General features: G+C 45.7%; 1 protein-coding gene across 1 annotated transcript in view; it reads right to left on the minus strand.

Annotated features, from left to right (window-relative positions):
• The window catches only part of NECAB2 (N-terminal EF-hand calcium binding protein 2), a 263854-nt gene that overhangs the window by 161945 nt on the left and 80755 nt on the right, over window positions 1-21154 (minus strand). Inside the window, exon 3 of the mRNA XM_060253951.1 lies at window positions 263-371. Coding sequence (XP_060109934.1) covers window positions 263-371 — 109 coding nt within the window. The remainder of the gene's footprint in view (window positions 1-262; window positions 372-21154) is intronic.

Consider the following 21154-nt stretch of genomic DNA (forward strand, 5'->3'; position numbering starts at 1 on the left):
ACACCAAAAAATCTAGACTGTCATTTTGCTATTACTTACCCAGCAGGGGTGGATTGGCCACTAAGACCACCAGAGAAGGATGAGGTGGGCCAATTACCTGGGTGGAGGAGCTGAGGCAAGGCCAGTGGTGGACCAGAGGTCCTTTTTCCAGGGCCACGTTTGCCTTCCAGTCTGTCTTTGTTTGCCCAGCTACTTAACTCAGGAAGAAACAACAGCCACCCAGAGCTCCATTAAGAACATGAGGCATCTGAAAGAACCCTACCTGGTGTTGTCAGAATCAATGGTATGAAACAGTTTCTCAAGTTCTTCTTCATTAAGAGTCCCATCTGAAAAGAAGGCCTGGAACTCCTCCAAGGAGAGCTTCCCATCATCTGTAATCAATGAAACAGAAGGCATTACAAACAAGCAAGAATCAATAATGGTAGGGGAGACCAATGTTCCCTCAAAGCTGCAGAGTCTTGCGAGCAAAAATTCTGCTTTGTGAGCTACTGGCATTAAAGTTGTGAGCTACTGAATAAATTAGTGTGCCCTGGGGTCATCCTTCCTGAGCTATGACAAAAATCTCTGAACTGGAAACTAAAAATCTGTGAGCCAGTTCACACTAATTCAGCTTAGAGGGAACACTGGGGGGACTATCAATCAGTGTGCTAGGAAACTGATTTGCTACAACACAAATGATCAGCCAGGATCTTAATATTTTTTTTCTACACTCGTAGGATCAAATCTGCAGCTATTTTGGATTTTTCTAAAACCTCACTTACAGACATCAATATATGGCTGCTTTTTGATCAAACACATATACCTGCCAGGAAAGAAAGGGGGCTGAAATAAAAGAAATATGTCAACATTAAAGTGCATTAGAAAAAAATGGAGGCCCACCCCTCAAAAATCTGGATGACGTACATGAATATTACCCGCTTTGGTGGTGTGAAGTGCTGTCAAGTTGCAGCCAACTTATCATGATCCCAGAGGCTAAAAACTGTGAGCTAGCTCACACTAACTCAGCTTGGGGGGAACACTGGTGGGTATCAATGCTCTAAGGTTTTCAAGTCAAGAGATGAACTGAGGTGGTTTGCCATTGCCCACCTTTGCATAGCAATCGTTGACTTCCTTGGTGGTTTCCCATCAAACTACTAACCAGGTCTAACCCTGCTTAGCTTCCAAGATCAGACGAGATTGGGTAAGCTTGGGCCATCCAGATCAGGGCCAATTGAAACAGGGTTGATTATCCAGTTGGAATATGTTGTTTCAAATAGATAAAGCTTCCACTAGTTAAAACTAGCATTATACCAAGTGTAAACACAGAGAGAGCTGTTCAAAATGTTGACATTTAAATAAAGTCTTCCATAGGTCCCTACATTGGCTTTCTGTACATTTCCTGATTGCTGGAAAAAACCTTTCGTCCTTTACAAAGCCTTTCATATCACCTGCTACCTAAACCTGGTCCCTCAGCATGCAAAGCAAACCCCTATCAACATCTGACAGCCTCTCCCTAGGGCTTTCCTGCGGTTAATCTTCCTAACACATCACAATGGGCTACTGAACAGTCAGCCAAATATCTAGTAGATCAGTTTAAATAAGGTCCTGGTCTACCTGTAACAACTCCACTGACACCATGAAGGGTTGCACTGGTGCTTAGTTCTTGTGGCCCTTTCTTATACACCCAGGGAAATGCTGTTTGCCACTTTGGGATCAGAAAACAATTTTTCTCCAGGCCAGTTTGGCCAGGGATCCTGGAGGGGTTTTGTGCCATCTTCTAGGCAGGGAACAGGAGGCACTGGGTGACATGAGGGGAGGTATTTGTGAAGTTCCTGCATTGTGCAGGAGTTTGGGCTAGATGACCCTGGAGGTCCCTTCCGACTCTAGGGTATTGAAGAAATTCTACCACATAAGAACATAAGAGAAGCCATGTTGGATCAGGCCAATGGGCCATCCAGTCCAACACTCTGTGTCACACAGTGGCCAAAAAAATAATTTATATATATAAAAATTTATACACACACACACATATATATATATACAAACTGTGGCTAATAGCCACTGATGGACCTCTGCTCCATATTTTTATCTAACCCCCTCTTGAAGCTGTCTGTGCTTGTAGCCGCCACCACCTCCTGTGGTAGTGAGTTCCACATGTTAATCACCCTTTGGGTGAAGAAGTACTTCCTTTTATCTGTTTTAACCTGACTGCTCAGCAATTTCATCGAGTGTCCATGAGTTCTTGTATTGTGAGAAAGGGAGAAAGTACTTCTTTCTCTACTTTCTCCATCCCATGCATAATCTTGTAAATCTCTATCATGTCACCCCGCAGTCGACGTTTCTCCAAACTAAAGAGCCCCAAGCATTTTAACCTTTCTTCATAAGGAAAGTGTTCCAACCCTTTAATCATTCTAGTTGCCCTTTTCTGGACATTTTCCAGTGCTATAATATCCATTTTGAGGTGCGGTGACCAGAATTGCACACAGTATTCCAAATGAGACCGCACCATCGATTTATACAGGGGCATTATGATACTGGCTGATTTGTTTTCAATTCCCTTCCTAATAATTCCCAGCATGGCGTTGGCCTTTTTTATTGCAATTGCACACTGTCTTGACATTTTCAGTGAGTTATCTACCATGACCCCAAGATCTCTCTCTTGGTCAGTCTCTGCCAGTTCACACCCCATCAACTTGTATTTGTAGCTGGGATTCTTGGCCCCAATGTGCATTACTTTGCACTTGGCCACATTGAACTTCATCTGCCACGTTGACGCCCACTCACCCAGCCTCAACAGATCCCTTTGGAGTTCCTCACAATCCTCTCTGGTTCTCACCACCCTGAACAATTTAGTGTCATCTGCAAACTTGGCCACTTCACTGCTCACTCCCAACTCCAAATCATTTATGAACAAGTTAAAGAGCATGGGACCCAGTACCGAGCCCTGCAGCACCCCACTGCTTACCGTCCTCCACTGCGAAGACTGCCTATTTATACTCACTCTTTGCTTCCTATTAATTAGCCAGTTTTTGATCCACAAGAGGACCTGTCCTTTTACTCCATGACTCTCGAGTTTTCTAAGCAGCCTTTGATGAGGAGCTTTATCAAAAGCTTTCTGGAAGTCAAGGTAAACAACATCTATTGGGTCTCCTTTGTCCACATGTTTGTTCACCCCCTCAAAGAAATGCAACAGGTTAGTGAGGCAAGATCTTCCCTTACAGAACCCATGCTGAGTCTTCCTCAATAACCCGTGTTCATCAATGTGCCTACTCATTCTGTCCTTGATAATGGTTTCTACCAACTTTCCCAGTATTGAAGTCAGACTGACTGGCCTGTAATTTCCCGGATCTCCTCTGGAACCCTTTTTAAAGATTGGGGTGACATTTGCTACCACCATTATTATCATAAGCTCAAAAGGATATCATTAAATCTTGGGAGCTAGGCAGGGTTGGCCCTGATTAGTAATTGGATGGGAGACCACCAAGGAAACCAGTGGCATCTATTCATCTCTTGCCTTGAAAACCCTATGGGGTTGCCATAAATCAGCTCAAACTGATGGCCCTTTCTACCTGGGGTTTGGTCAGAGACATTGCAGTGTTGGATTAACTTCTGAAAAAACTCAGCTCAGCTCACAGTGAGCCTTGCATAGCTTGCTGAACCAGCTGTGAACAATCAAGACAGATAAGCAACCAAGTGATGAGCTACTCTCTTCTCTCCCCAGTGGAGCGAATACCAGTACCCAGTAAAGGTGAGCAATGTAAATCACAAACGTGGCACAAGGGCTAAACTCTCTGCCCACCAGTGCTGATGTTGGAAGATCTCAGTAGCTGCTTTTTTCATTAAAACAAATCAAAACTTCATACAATTCAATTCATATCATATCATATTATCTGCTTGGGCCCCAAATGATGAATTACCAATAGTGTCATTCTAAACAGAATCACATCCTTATTGAAGGTAAGGTTTTTAACTTTGGATTGGCAAATTTTTGGAGATTTGGGGGATGGAATTTGGGGAGGGTTTTGGGAGGGGAGGGACCTCTGCAGGTTGCAATGCCATACAGTCCACTCTCCAAAGCAGCCATTTTCTCCAGGGGAGCTGACCTTGGTTATCTGGAGACTAAATTAACTTGTGTGAGATACATGGGCAACTTAGGGTTGCCAGTCTCCAGGTGGGGCCTGGAGATCTCCTGCTTTTGCAACTGATCTCCAGCTGGCAGAGATCAGCTTTCTTGGAGAAAATGGTTGCTTTGAAGGGTGGACTCTATGGCATTGTACCATGCTGAGGCCTCTCCCCTCCCCAAACCCCACCCTCTTCTGGATCCACCCCCAAAGTCTTCAGGTATTTTCCAATACAGACCTGGCAACCTTATTAGGGCAAGAAGGGCATAATTCTACTTTGGATTGCACTATGTGTAAGGGAAATGCCTCAAGAATCAAGGAACATGAAGACAAACCTGAGCTTATTTTTGCTCTTTTCTTGGTTGTCATCCTTTAAAACTTTCTGTCAGATTTTTAACTTCAACTTTTCAACTTTCAGCTCATAAAAGCTAGAAATCTGCCTTCATTAAAAAAAAAAATCTAAAGCAGGGATGCTCAAAAGGCATCTGTTACCTCTCTTCTCTCTCCCCCACATCATAATTTTTTTCTTGAATCAATCCTTTAAAAGTTCCCTCCCTCCCCACTATGCAAGTGCTGTGATTTTCAGTGTTTAAAAAGGTTTAATTATATATTCTCTGAATATCAGTACCAAAATATCATTAACATTTACAGTGATCATTTAAGAGCAAGTCACTACAATGATGGGGGGGGGGGGGGAGGAATCCTGAAGAAGTTCACAGTCAGTATTGTTAAGGGAAAAAAAATTCAAGCCAAGAAGAGGACAGTTGAGAACCAGAGCTGAGCCCAAACTAAGGTCTGTGCCTTTAAATTTTTCTTCAGGAGCCAATAAATGATGCAACTGATAACATCTTGAATGGGCAGCCCAAGTTCCCATTCTTCTTCCCCCATGTCACATTGCTGTCACTCAGTGAACTTTATGGCAGATGAGGACTTAAACAAGATCTCCCAGATACTAGCTTGACATTCTAATCCAGGGGTTGCCAAACCTGCTTAACATAAGAGCTTCATAAAATAAACGTCAGATGTTTGAGGGAGGGAAGGAAGGAAGGAAGGAAAATAGATGGGGGGGAGGGAGGGAATGGTGGAAAGAAAGCAACTTTAATTTTAAATACACTCTCCAAGCTGCTGGCTGGCTCGGCTTGGAGAAGTGATTTAAAGAGAGAAATGCCTTCTCCAAGCTAGCTGATGGGGCAATGGGGGCTTCAAGAGCCACACAATATGTGTGAAAGAGCCACATGTGGCTCCCGAGCTGCAGTTTGGCCACCCGTGATCTAATCCAATGTGACTGCACGGTGGTTAGGCATTTTAGACTTGGACCTGGGAGCTCTAAGTTCAGATCCCCACTGTGCCATGGAAACTCACAGGCTTTGTCCTGAGCATGAGGATTTGATTCTCAGTTTTGGTGAAGTGATGGAAAACTGTTAAACACACAATTGTTCAAATACATCCAATTTGCAGCAGAACAATACAAAATCAGCTGCACAGTCTGCTGTTTGTGAAGACCAGTCCCAAATGAACTAGCAACAGTAAGTCCAATTAAGGCGGATGCAAGCCCTCAAAAACTTCACCCAAAAGGTTACAAAGCATATCTGTAAGAAGGGAATATTTAATACCAAACTTGACTTTGTTGTAAATCTCTTTTTAAACCCTGTACCTTCAAGCTGTATATCTATAATTGCGTATAAAACCTAGGAGCTCTAAGCCGTGCATTGACAGAGTAAAACAGACAAGAAGACCTGTAAGCAGCAAGCAGTTCTCTGAGATAAGAAGGGCCAGTGTTATAGTAGGAACTTGAAAATTGTGATTAATAGAGGGGTTTTAAAAAGTGTTTCCCCAAAGTAACTGGCTGAACAGCTGTAAATATCCTGCTTATCCAACCATGAAAAGTTAAGATAAGTGTGAGTTGAATTTGGAAGACTTGGTTTCCCAGGAGTCTTATCAGGAAGGGAGCCAGAAGGTAAGTTTGAAAGGTAGAAATTTATGGATATGCTATGGGGAGGATAAGAATTTAAGCCTGCCTAGATATAATTTGATGGCCACCCGTTCTCAGATGCTGAAACTGATGTGTCAGATTGGCATCAGGAGAAATATTAAGATGTTCTGCCTTGATCCTATTATGTAAAACTTGATTTGGGGCTGGAGTTCAAATTGTGCTTTAGAAGGTGATGGCCAATTCTGCTTGAAAGAGATGGCAAAAACTTTTTTTCTCCTTCTCTTGTAGTTCTGGAACTCAGGGTTACCCAGAAAAATTCATTTACAATGAGTTCAGAATCAAGACAGCCCCAAAGGAAGATTCTTTTTCATGCAATGCAGAATTAACTCATGGAACTCCCTGCCGCAATATATGGCAGAGGCCTGAACTCATTGCATGCCCCCTCAGTATTGCTTTTTGCCAGACTGATTCCAATATAACATTTTATTGTTTGTTTATAGCTCACCTTTCTCCCCAGTGGGGCTCCAAAATAGCATACATTATTCTCCTCTACAAAATTTATCCTCACAATAACCCTGTGAAGTAGGTTAGGCTGAGAGAATGTAACTGACCCAAAGACATGCAATAAGTTTCCATGACAGAGCAGGGATTTGAAACCCAAGTTTCCCAGATCCTACTCTAAGGGCGTTTTTGCACTGACCTTGTAGTGGCGCGACCACCCTCTTCACACCGGAGGATCTGCCCGGATTTCGCACAAGAAGCGCCGGCGCACACAAAAGAGCCGGCGACTTCCGTCGCGAAACCCGCTCAAACGTTTTCCTGCTTCTTGGCGGTTTCCGTTTGAGCGGGTTTCGCGACGGAAGTTGCCGGCTCTTTTGGGTGCGCCGGCGCTTCTTGTGCGAAATTCGGGCAGATCCTCCGGTGTGAAGAGGGTGGGAATTAATTTGCATATTAGGTCCCAGCACTTTAACCACTACACCACACTGGCTCTCATGAACTTGTTTCTTTTGTTTCTCTCTCAAACCGGTTTTGCAGGGTTTTGTAGCATGACTAAAACCTGCAAAACTTGTAAGAGTGTGTACACAAAGCGGAACAACATCTCTGCTCATCTCATGACTGGAACACCCCACGGAAAGGGTTGCCATGAATTGGTTGCAACTTCATGGCATGTCCTTTTTCTTCATTTTAAATGGCTTTTAAAAAACAAAGCCACCTCAAGCAGGCCTCTGCAGTGGCATAGAAATATTCTAAATAAATAAATAAAACATAGGACCTTGAACAGTTCCAAAACAGACGAGGTCCTCCAACAAAGCTAAGAGACAAGCTGATACTTTTGGGTAGGGATGATTTTGAATTTCCCATCTGTTGGTTCAATTTTTTTCTTTAAAAAAAAAAATCCCCACTTTGATTTTTTGCATTTGTTTTGTGCAAGTCCAACTATGTCCAAATCCTTGTTTCTTCGCCACTTTCTGTTTTGATGCATCAGACCTACCCATAAACACATTTTTAAAATGGCATTTGTGTTACAACAATAAATCAGCATTGTACAGGGTGCATACATGATACGTGTAGGTGGCATATAATGTGAGCATAAATAGCTTCTCAAAAAACTTTTATCAACCCCCCCCCCCCAAAAAAAAAACGTCATGATGAACTGCCATCAGATTGAGTTTCACCAGAAGCCAGACAAAAAAAAAAGACATCTTCTGAATACCAGCAGTGTAAAGAACCAACAAAGACCTCTCTTTTGGAGGTCATTTCATAGTACTAAGGCTTCATCATAAATCAGCTTATTTATCACATTCATTTGTTACTTTCTCCCACCCTTCCCCCTAGGAGCCCAGGGTGATGTTCATGGTTCTTCTTTGCTCCATTTTCTCCCCCCCCCCAACAACCTTATTAGGTAGGCTGGGCAGAGAGAGAACAACCAGCCCAAGGTCACACAGTGAATTTTTTGGGGATTGGCTCCTCTGTAGGCTCTCAGCCAGATTGTTATCACCAGGAGGTCCAATTGTGCTGACCCCTGATGCCAGCCCATCCTGAGGGTGTTTGGGTACGAAGCTGTTTGGCTCACCAGGGTTCTTTCAAGATTTTCAAGCCTGCTCTAGAAGATGGAGTCTGACTCTGAGCTTTCCCTTCTGACCCCCAGTCACATGGGCATAAGGTTACCGCTTAAATGGGTGGTGGACTACAATGCTTTCTGCTGCATCATGGGCTCAGTCAATCAACCAAGTCTGAACTCTCCCTAGAAGCTAAAATGACTTAATCGAGGGCTATCATACTTCTGTCACTTTATGAGAAGAAAAGACAATACTGTAAAATACAATGCTGCTAGGAAAAACTGAATGCAGCAGGAAAGAGGAAGACCAAACTTGATATGGTGCAACTCATTCAAGTAAGCCACGGCCCTCCGTTTGCAAGACCTGGGCAAGGCAGTTAACAAAAGGAAGTGTTGGAGGCCATTAATTCATAGGGTTGCCAAAGCAACAAGAACAAATATATAGTTCCTTAAGAGGTACAGCTGGAGTCCATTGCCTACCAGCTCAGCAACTACCATTGAAAAATGGTGTTGAAGACCTGGACACAGAATCTGGAAAGAAACAACAAGACACAAATACTAAAGCAGTAAGTACCACGTGGTTTCCAATTTAATTTGTATAATATTGTGACTATAATATAGTGGATTCAATGCAATGAAGAGGCAAGGTGGTAGTGATCATAGCTCTTTATTAGGTACAGCATAGTATAGGGCTGTGCTGTAAGACTGAAGAACTGGGCCAGTGGGGCCAACTATATACAACTCAGGGTTCCCTTGCAAGCACATTATTGGATCATTCAAACAGTCCAGGGGCTCGTGATTGGATGAGGGCAACAGATATTTGTATCCTGCTGTCCATTGTTCCTGAGTCCACAAGCTGCATCCTTATGGCTCCAATGAGCCTGGCAGGAACACACACACAAAAGTCTTCATTCAGGTCCGCATACACAACAATTTGGGAAATTCACCAATCTTCAGATGATCTGTTTCCTGGGCAGTGCTGCTCCTGCTCCCAGCACCATCCCCCCACCGCATACACACAACATATTAACAGGGGGGGTTTTGTAGAAAAATCCCAGCAGGAACTCATTTGCATATTAGGCCACACTCCTGATGTCGTCATTGTTTCACATGGGGCTTTTTCTACAAGAAGGGAATTAATTTGCATATTAGGTCGCATCCCCTGATGTCAAGCCAGCCGGAACTATGTTCCTGTGTGCTCCTGCGCAAGAAAAGCCCTGCAAAGTGACAAAAGATGGTGGGTGAGAGCAGTCATGACTAGTAGTGCATGCTGTAGATGTGATAGTGCATGGGCACTGCTGTGCACTATTGCTCCTGACCTTCTGGAGTGGGGAGAGCTGGAATTCTCCTGCAGCTACCACTGATCTCCAGGCAACAGAGATAAGTTCCACTGGAGGAAATGACAGCTTTTGATGTCAGACTTGATGATATCACATCCTCAAATTATGCCCTCCCCAAGCACCACCTCCAATCTGAAGGAATTTTCCAAGCCAGAGTTGGCAACCCTATGCGAAGCCTGTGCACAAATATGATCACTAAGTTGTCTCTCTTGTCTGGGACAAGGAGAAAGTGAAGAAACTATCAGCTGTCCAAGCACAGACACCTCATCTATGCAAAACTATTTCTGTGCCTCTTGGCAGCTCTAAGAGCCCGCCCCCAGGATCTTTCCCAGCCACTTCAAGATCTTGCTTTTTGACAAAGACTTAAGTGCTTAAACAAGACATTAGAATTTGCTGCCATGAATCTCACTCCTTCTTCCCGCTCAAGTGAGCAGTCCAATTACAGTTTTGCCTTGGTATTCACAATCGGGGTGGGGATTGTGTGAAGAGTCAATTGAGTTAATTGCTACAGAACGTGTGCTTGCATAGTTATTACAGGCGGTGTGAAGTGCTCTCTGTGATGCTTCTATCAAGAAACCTCTTGGCAAGAAACTTCATCAACCAACTGTCTTTAAAGCTAGATGCTGTTTCTGTCACAGAACAGCCATGGGTGTGGTCACACCTCACATTAAAAGCGTGTGTGTGGTGCTCAAATTTGAACAGCTGAATATTGATTCGATGCAGGGGCATTCAGACGAGCATCCAAGAATGCAACTCATTCTGTTGTTGAGCGTTCAGACATCCAATACTATCGCGCTCTTTTCTTGGAGCATGCGTGATCAGGTGGTGATTTCTGGGAGGGGGGTGGTCCATTGAACATGCGCCCAACTGTTTGGAGGTGGGAAATCAAACGTTACTTCAGAGGGGGGGGGGAGTTTCCAGAAATCCTCCACATTGAAAAAAAGAGACTTTTTCCTGTTCTAAATAGTGGGATAACATTCCCCCCCCCCCTCCGATCCTGTGTTGATTGGAGAAGTAGAAGCGTCACCTCAGATTCCCGGATGATCTGGCAATGCGCATGTCTTCCGGGTTTTTTTTTTTTTTAAAGGTGAGAGGCAGTATCACGCGTGAGCTGTCCAAACAGGAAAAAGCCGATCTTGTGCAGCTTTTTTGAAAAAGGACCGGACTTTATGTGCTGTCAAATTAATGCGCCATAGATGCGTGGCAAGCCGGGATGACACTGGAATACGCTCGATTGCCAGATGTGGATGTCTGAATGAACACATTTAATCCGTCAGCGAGACGGAGCTGTATTGCCACTAATGCTACGTCTGGCTGGACCCCATGACACCCACCTCTCTCTCTCTCGGCTTGGCTTCGCGAACGAAGATTTAAGAAGGGTGCAATAGTCCACGTTTGCTGCAGGCTCGCTGGTGGCTGACAAGACCAATGTGGGACAGGCAGGTCCGGCCACAGCGGCTGCAGGGAAAAGTCTGATTTAGGGTTGGTCCTGTAGCAGTGCGATTCTTCCTCAATCTCCTTTTGTCCTCAAGACCAGCTATGCGTGTGTTCTCAAAGGAAGAGACAGCCTGGTGGATGGTGTGCCTCCATGCTTTGCGATCTGAGGCTAGGTCAGACCACTGGTGATGGTTGATGTGACAGGTGCTAAGGGATTTCTTCAAGGAGTCCTTGTACCTCTTCTTTGGTGCCCCTCTATTTCGATGGCCGGTGGAGAGTTCGCCATACAGGGCAATCTTGGGAAGGCGGTGGTTTTCCATCCTAGAAATATGCCCTGCCCAGCGCAGCTGCGTCTTCAAAAGCAGTGCCTCGATGCTGGTAACCTCTGCCCGCTTGAGGACTTCAGTGTTGGTCACAAAGTCACTCCAGTGGATGTTGAGGATGGTGCGAAGGCAGCGCTGATGAAAGCGCTCAAGGAGTCGCAGGTGATGACGGTATAAAACCCACAATTCGGAGCCATAGATGAGGGTTGTCATCACAACCGCTTTGTAAACATTGATCTTTGTGCCTTTTTTCAGATGCTTGTTGCTCCACACTCTTTTGTGCAGTCGGCCAAATGCACGGTTTGCCTTTGCCAGCCTGTTGTCAATCTCCTTGTCGATCTTGGCATCTGAGGAGATGATGCACCCCAGGTAGCTGAACTGCTGGACTGTCTTCAGAACTGATTCACCCACAGTGATGCAGGGAGGGTGATAATCTTCCTGGGGTGCAGGCTGGTGGAGAACTTCTGTCTTCTTCAGACTAACTTCTAGGCCGAATAGCTTGGCAGCCTCTGCAAAGCAGGACGTCATATGCTGCAGAGCTGATACCGAGTGGGAGACGAGTGCAGCATCATCAGCAAACAGTAGCTCTCGGATGAGTTTTTCCATTGTCTTGGAGTGTGCCTTTAGTCGCCTCAGGTTGAACAGGCTGCCATCGGTGCGATAGCGGATGTAGACACCATCGTCCTCATCTAGATCTACTGCGGCTCTTTGAAGCATCATGCTAAAGAAGATCGTAAAGAGAGTTGGCGCGAGAACGCAGCCTTGCTTTACACCTGTGCCTATTGGGAAGGGCTCCGAGAGGTCGTTGCAGTGTCTGACTTGGCCTCGCTGGTCTTCGTGTAGCTGGATGATCATGCTGAGGAACCTTGGGGGACATCCTAAACGTTCCAAGATTTGCCACAGGCCTTTCCTGCTAACGGTATCGAAAGCTTTGGTAAGGTCGACAAAAGTCACATACAGACCCTTGTTCTGTTCCCTGCATTTCTCTTGGAGCTGCCTGAGAACAAATACCATGTCGGTGGTGCTCCTGTTAGCTCTGAAGCCGCACTGGCTCTCTGGGAGGAGTTCTTCTGCAATGGTGGGCACCAGTCTGTTCAGGAGTATTCTGGCAAGGATTTTGCCTGCGATGGAGAGCAGGGTTATCCCCCGGTAGTTGGAGCAGTCTGACTTTTCCCCTTTGTTCTTGTATAGGGTGATGATGATTGCATCGCGAAAGTCCTGTGGTAATTTGCCTTGTTCCCAGCAGGTGACAAGTACTTTGTGAAGTGAGCTATGTAGTACTGTGCCCCCATGCTTCCAGATCTCTGGTGGAATTCCATCAACTCCTGCTGCCTTGCCACTTTTCAGTTGCTTGATGGCTTTAACAGTCTCTTCTAGGGTGGGGATCTCATCCAACTCTGTTTTCACCGGTTGAAGTGGGGTGAGGTGGATTGCTGAATCTTGAACTACGCGGTTGGCACTGAAGAGAACCTGAAAATACTCCGACCACCGGTTCAGTATGGATGCCTTGTCTGTGAGGAGCACTTGGCCGTCTGCACTATGCAAGGGACTCTGAGCCTGATATGATGGACCATATACTGCCTTCAGGGCTTCGTAGAACCCTCTTAAATCACCAGTGTCTGCACACAGCTGGGTTCTCTCTGCAAGCTTGGTCCACCACTCGTTCTGAATGTCTCGAAGCTTGCGCTGGAGGTTGCTACATGCAGCGCGAAAGGTTGCTTTTTTCCCAGGACAGGAGGGCTGAGCAAGATGTGCTTGGTAGGCAGATCTCTTTTTTGCCAGTAATTCTTGGATCTCTTGATTGTTCTCATCAAACCAGTCCTTGTTCTTCCTTGTGGAGAACCCGAGGACTTCTTCAGAGATCTGCAGGACGGTAGTTTTTAGGTGTTCCCAGAGTGCTTCTGGAGAAGGGTCTGTGGGGCAACTGAGGTCCTCAATTCTTGACTGGAGTTTTGCCTGGAAGGCAGCTTTAACTTCGGCTGACTGGAGGCTGCCAACCTGAAACTTCCTCCAAGGGATACCTCCTCTCCTGGGTGTGGGTTTAAAGTGAAGACGGAGATTGCAGCGTACAAGACGATGATCCGTATGACATTCTGCGCTGGGCATTACTCGGGTGTGTAAGACATCTCGAAGGTCTCTCTGGCGCACCAGAATGTAGTCGATAAGGTGCCAATGCTTGGACCGTGGGTGCATCCAGGTTGTCTTCAGACTGTTCTTCTGCTGGAAGATAGTGTTGGTGATGGTGAGCTGGTGCTCCATGCAGAATTCTAGCAGGAGGCGCCCGTTGTCATTGCAGTTGCCAATGCCGTGTTTGCCAAGTACTCCTTTCCAGGCTTCCGAGTCTTTACCTACTCTGGCATTGAAGTCGCCAAGGATGATCACCTTGTCCTCTGTAGGGGTCTTCCATACGAGGTTGCGTAGATCAGCATAGAACTTGTTCTTTTCTGCAGGATCTGCTTGAAGGGTTGGGGCATACACACTGAAGAGTGTTGCATGCTGCTTGTTTTGAAGTGGGAGGCGCATGGACATGATGCGATCTGAGTGACCTGTTGGAAGGTTTTCGAGTTTGGAGGCAATGGAGTTCCTGACCATGAAGCCAATGCCAGAAAGGCGGCTCTCAGCCTTTGACTTACCCGACCAGTAGAGGGTATAGCCAGCACCGTGTTCTTGAAGACTACCTTCCTCAGGGAAACGGACCTCGCTGAGAGCTGCTATGTCGATATTCAACCTGAGAAGTTCGTGGGCAACTAGAGCAGAGCGTCGTTCAGGGCGACCACTGTCTACTGTGTCAAGCATGGTTCTGATGTTCCAACACGCAAGCTTTAGTCTTTGCACACTTTGTGAGGCAGGTGCATGCCTTTTCTTTGTTGTTATTTTTCGACCGCAAGTAAGGATGCCCGTTGACCGCGGCTAGCCAACTGGGGTGGGGGAGACGAGCTTTGTTTAGGCCACCTTTTCTAGGCCCCTCTCCGTGTGGAGCAAGCAGTGCTGTCCCTAGATAAGGCTGCTTGGTCGTTCAGGGTGCTGCCGAAAGATGCTTTCGTCTCCGGGTTAGCATCAGGCGACCAATATCCTGAACCGCCTACATGCAGGATCGGGACTGCGGCTTCCAGTGGCACCTTCCACCTGCCGTTTCGCCCCTTGCCTATCGCTGCAGGACTTGATGCGTTGTGGGTTGTGTGTGTGGATATGCCCTTCAGGCCTGCGCAGAGGAATTTTTTAGGTGAAGCGCAGTGTGCGCGGTACTGGCTCCACCCTTTCACCTGGGGGTCATCTGCCATGGCCCAGTAAGCCGGGACGCCGGCAGTGAGTCCTCCAGGTGGTAGGTGTTACATTAACGAGCTCTATCTGCCCGGGTTTGATGTTAGAGTTTTCCTTCTCTTAGGCTGACGAAGTTGGTGGGCCCAGCCTGCCCATCCGGTTATACCGCCGGACAATTCGGTCGCACCATGACGTAGCAAACTCTGTGAAAACGGGGGGGACCAGCGAGAAGGTGTTGCTACGGATGCAGTAATGCAGGAGAGGCCATTGCAGCGACCATCTGCCAGGCATAGCCAGACAGTGACCACGCGGCGTTCACTACACCGGGAGAGGAGAGGCTATGTATTGTGCATGCACTTTCCCTGGGGGGGGTAGGATTCCCAGAGGGAGCCCACCCCCCACCACCCCCCACCACACCCACCACTTTCAAGGGAAATGTACATATATGCCCTGTCCTGGGTGGCCCAGGCTGGCCTGATCTCATCAAATCTCAGAAGGTAAGCAGGTTAGTGCTTTGATGGGAGACCACCAAGGAAGTCCAGGGTTGCTACTCAGAGGCAGGCAATGGCAAACCACCTCTGAAAGTCTCTTGCGCTGAAAACCCCACCTACAGGGTTGCCTTAAGTCAGCTGTGACTTGAAAGCATTTTCCCCACTACCAAGCCATTATTTAGGAGGCAATCAACAAATGCAGGCTATAATCACACCCATACATCTGCAGCTGCTTTCTCACTGCAAGAACCCAAAACACACAAAGCTGGCTTCCACTAATCATTGACCCATCAAGGTCAGTATTGTCAACTTAGACTGGCAGTGATTCTCCAGGATCTGAGGCAGAGGTCTTTCACATCACCTGATCCTTTCAGGTGGAGATGCTAACGACTGAACTTAAGACCATCTGCCTTCCAAGCACATGCATTACCACTGAGCCACACCCCCTTCCCATGGTGCAATGTGTCTGACTACTGGAACTGCATAGGTGGAGCAATCCGTTTCTGTGAACCTTGTCTTTTAAACTCCTGGAAATGAGGGCACAGGCAATAAGCAACCAAAGGGAGTGTATAGGAACAGGAGTCCTACTTTTGGCGAGTAATTTGGGTCAGAATAAATGCTCACCTTTTTTTTTTTAACCCGTTAATTTGGTAACTCAGAGTAGCTAGTGAAGATCTCAGGCTGCAGAGAAACTTCTAGCGAGCCAGAAAATAAGAGAGGAAAGCATGAAAATGCCTCTTTTTATCCTCTCTCATGCACAAACGCTCAGCCCCTGTAAGTGCACATGAAACCATTTTTTCCCAGAGTCAGAGTTTCAAAGGAACCTCATGAATGTTTAATGCTTGTGCTCCTTCACTTTTGCTGAATGCACACTTTCCCCTTCCCATCCAACATTATGCTTTAAAAAATAAATAAATAGAAAGGACTTTTATCAGCTTGCTGCCGCTATTAAAACCAGACTGGCCGGCTGAGTACCATCTAGAATAGCTGACAGTTGAAAAGGTTTAAGAACACCACCCATCAAAAGAAACACATTAGGATTTGAGAGACACTGAAATCACGTTTGATTCCAGCAAGACATGCTTTTTCAGGGTTCTCAACACAGGCAACATAAACCATGCAATACTGACAATAGATCTTCCACAAGCAATTGTCATTTATCTACGCCATCTATAAGCAGCCAGAAACTATATGGGTGGAATCCTATCTAAGTAGATGCAATGAATCCTTTTTATTAAGACAGGGAAATGTGGGTGGACACAGAAGAATTTCATTGGTTCCAATTTGAATTATGGTGATGAGGTAAGGAAGCTTTTAACCCAAAAGCTGAAATTGTGGCTGATAGATATATTTAAGGATGTGGAATGGAATGGTATAGCCTGATCTTGTCAGCTCTCTCTTAATGTATGTAAATGAACTTGGCCCTCCCCCTTCAGACCCCAAAATATTCAGTACCAAATACCCAGCTTCTACTCCAAGTGGCTTGTTAGAATCTTCACAACAGTTTTTGTTGTTTGTGGAAAGGCAGTGGAGGAGTTCTCTTTGAATGCTCTCCTTCTTTAGTTTCATAGTGTTGAAAAATTAACGTTGCCTGTCAATTAGGTGCCTTTTTTTTCTTGAGCGAGTATCAGCTGACCTTTCCTGAGATGCAGCATCCGTGGTTAATTAAGTTCTGTTTTCTGAAAAGAGTGGGATCCGAGACCATAAAACACACTGTCTTAATGACTAAAGCAGTTAGTGCTTCAAGAAAATATTTCGATCCCATCAGGGGTTCTCTCCTCCAAAGCAAATGACCTTCATTGATGTGCCGGTTATTTCGGACTACAGTTCCAGCATTTCCTAATTGGTGACGAACTGCCGGGAAATGCAAGTTCTGATCAGGACTGGGCCAAGTCCCTCTAGCAATGTGTGAGAACTTTAGAAGCTTCTCTCCACCCCCACCCATGGAATTCCCAGGGGTGTTATTAATAAGTTCTTGCAAAGCATGCAGAGCATGAGGGAACATTTCCTAGTTTCTTCGTATAACACAAGTTTATATATTTTTTTACTGTTGACAGTTCTGTTTCTCTGCTTTTTGACAGTTCTGTTTCTCTGCTTTTTATTGCTAAATCAGTAGATTCATTTGCATTATGTACACATGTATGGTTTCAACATAGGGATTATATGGTGTTTACATGTACAGTGCATATGATCAATATGAGGTATAAAGTATGTTTATTGATAAACAGATGCAGGACTTTTTTAATAGCAGGAACTCCTTTGCATATTAGGCCACACACACCCCGATGTAGCCAATTCTCCTCCAGCTTACAGTAGGCCCCGTACTAAGAGCTCTTGGAGGACTGGCTACATCAGGGGTGTGTGGCCCAATATGCAAAGGAGTTCCTGTTACAAAAAAAAGCCCTAGGCAGATGACAGTTAAAGTGCCATTTTCCTTGAGTTGAGCATTCCACACAATTGCATTAATGATCCGTTTGCAACTTAAAACATATCATATTCCAGCAGCAGTGCCGGATTAAACCCTGTAGAGGCCCCTAGGCAGTTGAAAACTTGGGGGCCCCTCACAAATTATCTCAGAGTCTGAGCACCTGCCCCACCACCCATGGCCCCCACTGCAGCCTGCAGGCACCTTCTCAAAAGCCCCTTTGACAAGGTTGTGGAGGAGAGGCAGAGAGAGGCAAACTTGGGGACAACGCCAGCAGCTACCACACCAAAGCAAGTCAGGCATAGAACAGCTGAGCTCCTGGCTGCACCTGCAGACTGGGAGGACTGCAAGCAGGGGGGAAACTGGGGTGAAAGCCAGCCCAGGGCCTCTAAAGGTGTGGGGGCCCACAGGCCAGTGCCTACTTAATTGTTAATCTGGCTCTGTCCGGCAGCCTGGCAACTGGTGAACATGAAGAGTGGCAGCTCCCTGGGTAGTCACTGTGGAGCATGCTCTGCTCAGTCTACTGATTTGCTGGGATTATGGGCATGTTGTCCTAGATACAAGTCCAGCAGCACTGTAGAGCCCAACAAGATTATCAGGATATCAGCTTTTGAGAGTCAAAAGGTCTCTCAGCTCTTTCAGATCTCTAAAGTGCTCCTGGATTCTAATCTAGCTCTTCTACAGCAGACCAAAACACCTACCCTCATGAAACTATCTTCAGGCATGTTGTGTGTCAGGCACGTCCAAATCCGAACAGGTCGTGATCTATTTTTTCCAGACAAAAGTGCTGGTGATCTACCACCATGAAAATTAAGTTTCAAATTAGTTTTGAATTAGTTTTTAACCCACCAAAGTTGGGTTCCACTGCGCCCCCCCACCAATTTACAATGCACCTTCTGTCATTTACTGGTAAGCAAAATAAGCAAAAACAAAACAGAGAGATGAAGATCCAGAAAGAACTGCAAACAGTTTTTCTTAAATTTTTATTCTTATAACTTTCTTTAACTGTCTTAATAACTTTCATGGAGTAATTTGTGTTAAATGTAGGTCAAGAATTGATCCAGGCTGATCTTGCGCAATCTTTAAAATTTCGCTCTTGCTCATTAGTGAGACGTCTGAGCCTGCATTTCATCCACCAACTTTTTGAAGTTGGGTGAATATTGCGTGAGGGCCAGTCTCAGGGAATCCTAGAGATGTTCATCTGCCATGTTGGAACTGTTGGAACTCAGTCCTAAAATGGCTGACTGACTCCATCTTAGTAATAGTAATGTTGTTTCTGCAATGTCATGCTGAGTCATGCTGCATCATGATCCAGCTGTTACCTGTTACTGAGGTAAGGTGGGATGACCTCACCTGTAATTAGGCTTTGTGCTGACTCACAGAGCTGATGCAACCCTGATTATTGGTACGTGTACTTAGGGAAGCTCAGTGAGCCTGCTCAGTCTGCCTGTAAGGATTGTGGGTTCTGTGAGGCCCACTATCTGGGTGGCAGCGAGACACTGCTGGTGTTGGATCCTAGGCTACTGTGCTTGGATCGTGCTGTGTATACTTACTGCTGTATACTGTTATCTACTGAAGTGTGTACTGATTACTGTGTATGACCTTGGCCTGGCAACGACTCTGAATATTGGATACTTTCCTGGTAAATATATCTACCATTGAATACAGCTGTTTCTCTTGTCTATTAATTCCTGTGTTTTGCCTGTCCCTCTCCTTCAGCTCTTCTGCTGCGTGCAAAATACTCTAACATTGGTTCTGGGCCCAGAGCTCCCAGTGCTCCCAGTGTTTCTAGAGGTGCTGCTGTTCTGAAGACAGAGGAGGCAACACAGTGTTTTGGAAGAGACGGAGGCAGACTGCCAAGTTGCCCAGGTGTCCAGTGATAAGTAGCAGAGATGGAAGCTGCAAATGTTGTTTCCTTCTCTGGGCTCAGCATTACTAAGCTGAATGGGACTAACTATGCTACGTGGTCCCAGAAGGTCAGTCTGTTATTAAAGCACCAAGAGCTGTGGGAGGTGGTGGCTGCTCCTTTACGGGGGTTGTTGGCAGCTGCTGAAGACAGAAAAGCTGCAGACCTTTTGCGTAAAAAGGATGTTAAGGCTTTGTCTTTAATAGGTCTTTCTCTAGACGACTCCCAGCTGGTGCATATAGCAGGACTGGAGAAGGCCCATGACTGTTGGAATGCTTTGAAGGAAATTTACGTCCGAGGAACTGTCGGTTCTCAGATTCGTTTGGTGAGGAAGCTTCTGCATACCAGGCTGGCAGCTAATGCTGATATGTTATCTCATATAGAGTCTATGCGTAGGATGTTTCTAGAGCTAAGAGAGCATAACCAAATGTTTTCTGAATCACAGGAGGTGTGCATACTTTTAAGTTCCTTAGATGCATCATATGACGCTGTGATAACGAGCCTGGAGGGTTTGCCTGAGACAGGGTTGACCATGAACGTCGTAACTGGACGGCTTCTTGATGAATATGGCAAGAGACAGTCCAATTCCTCTCTACGTGCGGAGAGAAAGCCTGTCTGTAAGCCAGAGAGGGGCAGTGGATTTACTGTTAAGGAGGATCCTGACTGTCAAACAGGTAATGTAATGGCTGTAAGGAAGAAATGCTTCCGGTGTGGCTCATCTAGACATTTGTTTAGGAATTGTCAAGGCCAGAAAGGGAAAGAGAGACGGTCTGAAATGAGGTCTGCTGATAAGAGTGGTAATGTGCATCTCGTTACTACTGGTAAGTCAACTAACCACACTCAATCTTTCCTAATTGACAGCGGAGCGTCGGAGAACCTCTGTAGAGAGAGGAGTTTGTTTACTTCTTACACACCTGTTGATAACCAGTCTGTTGTTTTGGCAGATGGAGTTAAAGCAACTGTTTTTGGCAGAGGGAAAGTCTTCCTGCCAAGCCTAAGGAAGGAGCTTCAAATGGGTTTTGTTCCTTCACTTAAGATGAATCTGCTGTCTGCGTCTGCTCTGTGCAGGGAGGGTTTCAAACTGCAATTTGACACCTCGTGCTGTGAGCTGAGGACCAAGGACGGTTTGTGTGTAAAGGCTATGCTGAAGGAAGATTTATACTTCTTGCATACCAAGGTACAAACGTGTAATAACGTCTGTGTGAATAAACCAGTGCATGATAATTGCTGTCATCTTTTACACAGGAAATTAGGCCATGCTGGTTTTCCTGCTCTAAAGAAGACTGTGGAACAGGCAGAAGGCCTTAGTCTTAAACCTTGCAAGGAATTTCTTGACTGTGAAATCTGCAAGCTGGTAAAGTCTACAAAAGCTCCTGTGCGTACTCCAAGTAAATTTACTAGTAAGAAACCTCTTGACCTAGTGTTCTTAGACCTGATAGGGCCCTTTAAGGAGTCAGTGGGCGGGGCCAAATATGTCTTAAGTATAGAAGATCACTATTCAAGGTATGGTTTTGTTTACCTGTTGAAAGCTAAAACTGAAACCTTTCAAAATATGCAGAATTGGCTAAGGTTTGTTAAGAGAAAAACTGGAAATGTGCCTGCATGCATTATTTCTGACCGAGGCTCTGAGTTTGTTAATAAACGTTTTCAAAGTTTGTTTGCAGAGCTTGGGATTGAGCACAGATTGACTGCTCCGTACAGACCTACCCATAATGCTTTTTGTGAGAGAAGAGGCCGTACATTGCAAGACATGTGCCAGTGTATGTTACGTGATGCAGATATGCCCTGGAGATTTTGGGCAGAGGCTATGTGCTGTGCCAACTACAACCTGAACAGAGTTTGGTGTTCATCTACTGGCAAAATACCAGCAAGCCTATGG

Source organism: Heteronotia binoei, chromosome 14 (assembly GCF_032191835.1).
Source record: "Heteronotia binoei isolate CCM8104 ecotype False Entrance Well chromosome 14, APGP_CSIRO_Hbin_v1, whole genome shotgun sequence".
NCBI classification, from domain to species: domain Eukaryota; kingdom Metazoa; phylum Chordata; class Lepidosauria; order Squamata; family Gekkonidae; genus Heteronotia; species Heteronotia binoei.